General features: G+C 47.3%; 1 protein-coding gene across 1 annotated transcript; it reads right to left on the bottom strand.

The window, feature by feature from the left end:
* Positions 1–460: 460 nt before the first annotated feature.
* Positions 461–5,383, bottom strand: LOC103286646 (spermatogenesis-associated protein 31D1-like). Its single transcript, XM_028145819.2, has 4 exons — positions 5,186–5,383; positions 4,420–4,468; positions 3,796–3,856; positions 461–3,370 (listed from the first exon to the last, which is right to left on the bottom strand). The coding sequence occupies exons 1-4, from the start codon at positions 5,366–5,368 to the stop codon at positions 733–735; spliced, it is 2,931 nt and encodes a 976-aa protein (XP_028001620.2). The 5' UTR covers positions 5,369–5,383; the 3' UTR covers positions 461–732.
* Between the last annotated feature and the right edge of the window lie 318 nt (positions 5,384–5,701).

The raw sequence follows: 5,701 nt of genomic DNA on the forward strand, positions 1-5,701 counted from the left end.
CTAAGCTAAAAGGCAGAAGACAGTGCCCATCTCCTCAGTCCCATCAGGGAGGAAGTGGGCTTTGGTAGGGGGAACATGATATCTATTTTTTAAAGAATATATTTTTATTAATTTTAGAGAGAAAGGGAGAGGGATAAATAGGAACATTGATGAGACACACATCAATTGGCTGCCTCCTGCACACTCCCCACCAGGAATTAAGCCCTCAACTCAGGCATGTGCCCTGACTGGGAATCAAACCAGGGACAGGGACTTCTTGGTTCATGGGTCAACCAATGATCAATCACTGAGCCACACCAGCAGGGCAATATCTATTTTTCAATGAGAGTTCCAGAGGACTGGTCACTTTAGAAGCAAAAGGAAGCAATCAGTAGGTGCTAAACTGCTTTCTTTCCTTAAGCACAAGCCCTGAGATACCCCAAACCCATGCCCCCAAAATAGGACACAGATACGGTATCACTATTATTAGTGAAACATTTATTAAGGCAAATCAAGAAAAGTTATTTTGGGGTGGGAAATTCTCTTCCCTACAAAAGTGGCAGAATAGCTTTCTGCTTGTATAGGTTAGTCAGATCTCTGAACACAATGCCTCCAGCAGTGGTGAGAGCAGCAGGAGGCCCGTGGGCAGCTGGAGGCCTGCAGGTGGGGCTTGGATGGGGCATAGTTCCTCTTTATGGGCACAGATTGGGGCTGCTTCTGATCTAATAGCTGGTCCTTTAATGCCACAACTTTTCAGGGGTTTCTGTCCTTGTCTCTGAAGGCAGCTTCTTGGCAGAAGGACTGGGTATTTGTCATTTTAAAGGAGGGAGCCCTGGGGTTGAAAGGATGCCCCCGGACAGGCTCTGCCTGGGCCCACACTGCTGCCTTCTGTGAAGCGTTCACAAGCTTCACTGCAGAGGGAAGGGGCTCTTGAGGGCAGGTGGTAGCTACTGCAAGTGCATGATGACACCCCAGTTTCTCCTCGTGGAACAACCCAGTTAAGACAGCTCTACTTTTAACTGGGCCTGTGCTCTGTGTAGATGATAAGGGGCTACCCTTTTCCTGAGAGTATTCTTGCTCTTTGTATTTTATCCCAGGATGAAGCCATTGAAAAAAACGGTTCATTTGATTTCTGAAAAGGTTTTCAGGAGACTGTGCCTTCTGTGATGGGCTCTGGGGAGACTTGCTCCTGAGCCTCTCCTTTAATGGCAGGTTTCGAGTAGGAAATCTCCTCCTTTCAGGTTGGGATGTTCCCAAGCCTGCATCTCCTCCACCAAGCTCTTTTGATGAGGACCTTGTAGGCCTCACCTTCTTTGCAGCTGGTGGGAAATTCTTATTCTGGCACAACCTTGAGACATTCTTAGGGACCCAAGGCTCCTGTGGCTGCTCCAGACTGACTCCCGTGTTCGCCAAATGGACATGCAGCACCTGGTGAGCTGCCCCGTCCACACTGGAGACATCCTGAGCCTGAGTCAGGGAGACTTTGTTAGTTAAGCTGTCTGAGGCATGGGACACATGAGTGTGTTGGCCTTGGGCCTGGCCCTGCTTCCTCTTCTCGAGCTTACACTTTAACTCATCAATTAGTGTCATCTGAGAGTTTGATATAGGATCTTGGAGAACTGATGTTTTTTCTGGGAGGCTTTCAGTTGTCACAGTAGTTACTCCTTTATTCTCATTCACATTTAGCCTTTGGGAGGTTCCCGGCTTGCTGGTTGTCAAGGCGTCACTCATTTTAGATTGAAGAGCATTGAGCTCCTCAGCCCTGGACACGGTGGGCATGGAGACAGGTTCTGATTTCTTCATCTCTTTGCCCTGACTGGAATCCACACTCTGATCCTTTGGCTCATGTCCATCCCTGGTTTGCCTTATGGGCAGCATTGGTGGGGGGATGTTGGCTCTTAGAGTGTCTCTCTCTTTCTCTTTGCCAATGATGCTGTTTGTAACAGGCAGAAGAGTCTGTCCAGCATCTGGAATTCTTGGAACTTCCTCGGCCAGCTCGTGGGCTATTTCAGAGGGTGGTTGTCTCAGGGTCCCCTGTCCTCTCTGGCCCACAAGTGAGGTGGCAGAGTAAGGATGATTGAAGGTTTCAGAGCTTCCTTGAAGGGGTATGAAGCCCCCTGATTTGGAGGCCACCTCAGAAATCATGTTGGTGGAGGAGGAAAATTTGTAATCGAGAAAGGAATGGGATAAAGTATCTCTCGATTTACAGAGCTCTATGGATTGAAGAACTTTGGTGGGAAGGCCCCACGCCATCCTCAAATTGAACATGGTAATGTGGCCTTCCAGCATCTGCTGTGCATTGGACTCAATGAAGGAAAGCTCCTGGCACGTGTCCAGGCAGTTTTCCTCACGCACTGGTATTGCCAAACTTCTCTGTTCTACTTCACTGTGGGGTTGCATAGAAGGTGTCTGTTGGATAGCATGCAGTGAACTCTGCACAGTCACAGGGAGCTGACCCTTAATGATTTCCTCAAACTTCTTGCTTAAGTGTACTTTTAGGGCTTCTTCTGATTGTCTCTGACTTTTACTCTGCTCTGACACTGTTGAATTTTCTCCAGATGGACTCATCATATAACTCTCTGGGCTTTTCTTAGAGTCATACCCCACATCCTGAACTTGGTTGAAATCATGTTGTGCCAAGGTGGACGGCAATGGGCCTTTGACACAAGCTTCCTGACAGGAAATGTCTGAAATCGATAGGCTTTGATGGTCAGTGCCTTGAGGGACATAAGTGGCCAATGCCCCAGTGCTGTCTGGAGATGAGCTCTCCAGAGCAGGCTTGGATGAGATATGAGTGGTTTTAGGTTGAGTCACAGTTAAACTGTAGTGTGGTGGTGGTGAAACAGACACGGTTGGTGGACCATGATAAGTCACTGATGCTGTGGGATTCAAAATTAGGGCCAAATTTGGAGAAGGGTTGATGTATTGGGTAATGGAGGTTTCAATAAAGATGGTATTAAAGTTCAGAGGTGTTTCCACACTTTGGTTGTCATGTGTTGGGAGAGAGGGCAAGGCAAGGGGTGGAGGTGGGGAACTATCCACTGCGAATTCAGATTCCAGTGGAGGAAAAGGCTCTGGTGGCAGAGAGTGAAACGATGGTGACCGTGATGGAAAATCACCTAATGAGACCACTGGGTTAGTGGAGAGATTGGAGGGTGGTTGTGGAAAAGGCTCAGGCAGAGGAGGTGGTATTAGATCTCCTGGAGGGACTGCTGGCTCAGTCACAGGAGCTGTGGAAGCCAAAGGGGACACAGAGAGAGTAGCATCTTCAAGGGCCAATGAGGACAGCAGCTGATCCATTTCAGTGGTTGTATCATTACACACCTCACAGGAGGGGTCTGGACATAACAGTTGACGAAAGAGGGTGGAATCATGATGCTGGCCCAGGGGGCTGTAGGAGACAGGAGGTACAAAGCTGAAGTCAGGATTAGAACAAGGAAAGGAGGACCTCCTGGCCTGATTGGGGTGGAGGGTGGGGGCACCTGAACCCTGCTGCCCCTTCACATTGCCTCACATCCATGACTTCACAATGCACTCAATAGCACTTACCCCAAGGCCTTCACCCAAGTCCCCATTCCTGTGGCAACCCTCTCCCATGACAATGGAAGGCTGCACTGAATCCCTGAAATTGCATAGGACATGCTAAAGAGGGATTAGGCTCGATCCCAGTGTAGGTTATGCAGGAGGCAGCCAATCATTGATTCTTTCTAATCATTGATGTTTCTATTTCTCTCTTCCTCTCCTTCCCTCTCTGAAATCAATAAAAATATATTTTTAAAAAAGAGGGATCATGAAAAAGGGGGAATGATTACTCACCTTTTTAGGAGAAAAATCAACGTCTTTATATCCTCTTCTTCCTTCTGGTTGTATCTGCAACCTGGGAAACCAGGAGTGTGTGTTATATGTGGTGAAGGTGTGGAATCCCAACTACTATACAGGAGTACCTTTATGGGAGACCATTGGGATATTAGACTGAAAGCTCCATGAGTCAGTAAATGAGGTCAAATCGTCAATAATAATATTAATAAGGCCCCTATGTGTGTTGCTTCATTTGTAAAGTGTTTTCACATACATTATCTCATTTGATGTTCAAAACCACTGTGAAACAGAGAGGTCAGTGGTTACATCAAAGAGGAATCTGATCATCCTGAAGTTGAAGTACTTTCACAAAGTCAGGAGCCAGAAGTGCTGACTCTCTCCGTCTGCTGGGAAATACCCATTGCCCAGGCCCATCACTACTTCATACCTAGGGACAGCAGAGCAGGGACTCTGAGAAGTATTTCAAGTTCTGTCTTCCCATGAGCCTCTTCTGTGGCCTCGGTATACTGAGAGGAATTGTGTTGAGCGATTGACCTCCTAGAAATCGTGAACCTGGTTCCTCATGGAAAGGAGAGAAAGGGTCAGCCTTAAGGAGCTCACATGGAGGGGGCAGAACCTTACCTTTCTTTGTCCCACCTTTCCTCCTCCTCTTGGCTCTGCCCTGATGACACTGAGAATGAAAGAAAAGAATGAGAGGGTGGGACCTGTCACTCCTCTCCCTAGGAATCTCAGACATTAATTATCCAAGAATTAATGGAACTTTATATCATTTTTAAAAATATTTAAAATGTTTTCAAATTTTTCTTCTTTGAAAAACTCAGAGAAGTATTGTGTCCATGAGGTTCATAGTCACTTATCAGTCAGAAGCCCTCTGCTTAAGGAGGGCATAAAATCTGGGGCCAACAGTCTCATTTCTGCTTCATCAGATAGGACCCTGTGACCTGGGACAGAGCTCCGGCTCCTGCCTCTGCTCAGAAGCTCCCAGGTGCTCAGCACTGCTCTCCTGATCAGCTCAACAGAGAGGAAAGCTTGGTCCAGTTATGCCTGACATGGGAATATGATCATGATGAAGTGCGATGGAACTCTCATCTCTAGCGGAGATCCCAAACTCAAAATAACCCAATCCAGGACCATGAAGGCACTGTTTGGGGTTTTATACAGGAATTCTCCACCATACCCAGATGGTCTGTGAGCTTCAGATGGTAGCCTGAGTCCTCCCTGACCCCCTAGCCCTGACTGGTCTCTTCCCCTAAAAAAGTGATGTTCTCTCCTCAGCCATTCCATCTTAGGTGTCTCTTTGACTCAACAAAACTCATTTATAAATGTGGGACTAGAAATGGAAACAACAATAAAGAATCTCTGTTGGGGCTTGTGCAGGGTATCTTACCTTTTCTGTCTGTTCATTTTCACAGAAGATTCGGATCAATAGAACTTTCAACAGGAAACAGAAGAAGTAGATGAGCACCCCCAACACAGAGAAGTGAGTTAGGGTGCAGTAACAATCTTCAGGTTCTGAGCAGAAGCTCTGATAAAGCTCTGGGAGGCTATTCAGAAGTAGGCTGAAAGTCATTTACTGAATGGCAATGCTGCCTGACTCAACTGAGCTCTGAGGGTGCAGACTCTTGACTTTATAGGCAGGCCTGCATCACAGAGCACTGAGGAGTCACAGAGGGTTTCTGAGGGTGGGGGTGGGGGGAGGAAGAGGTTATACCTTCAAGAGGGTGTGTCCACAGCCCCTCCCTCCATCAGCCCAGAAGATTCCCTCCACCCCTTTTGGGCCTCTAGGACCCTCTGCCCTACTCTGTTATCCTATTTTCCAACCTGCCTTTTACTATATCACATATTTATCTTAATGAATGTTCTGCTGATTCCATCTGTAACCCAGCTATTACCTGAATCTCCC

This window comes from Eptesicus fuscus, chromosome 15 (genome assembly GCF_027574615.1).
Source record: "Eptesicus fuscus isolate TK198812 chromosome 15, DD_ASM_mEF_20220401, whole genome shotgun sequence".
Classification (NCBI taxonomy): domain Eukaryota; kingdom Metazoa; phylum Chordata; class Mammalia; order Chiroptera; family Vespertilionidae; genus Eptesicus; species Eptesicus fuscus.

Coding starts and splice junctions, on each gene's coding strand:
- LOC103286646 (XM_028145819.2), bottom strand. CDS start 5,368: ATGACTTTCAGCCTACTTCTGAATAGCCTCCCAGAGCTTTATCAGAGC. Junction 4,469..5,185: donor AAAATGAACAGACAGAAAAG/GTAAGATACCCT, acceptor TTTCATTCTCAG/TGTCATCAGGGCAGAGCCAA. Junction 3,371..3,795: donor TTGATTTTTCTCCTAAAAAG/GTGAGTAATCAT, acceptor TGTCTCCTACAG/CCCCCTGGGCCAGCATCATG.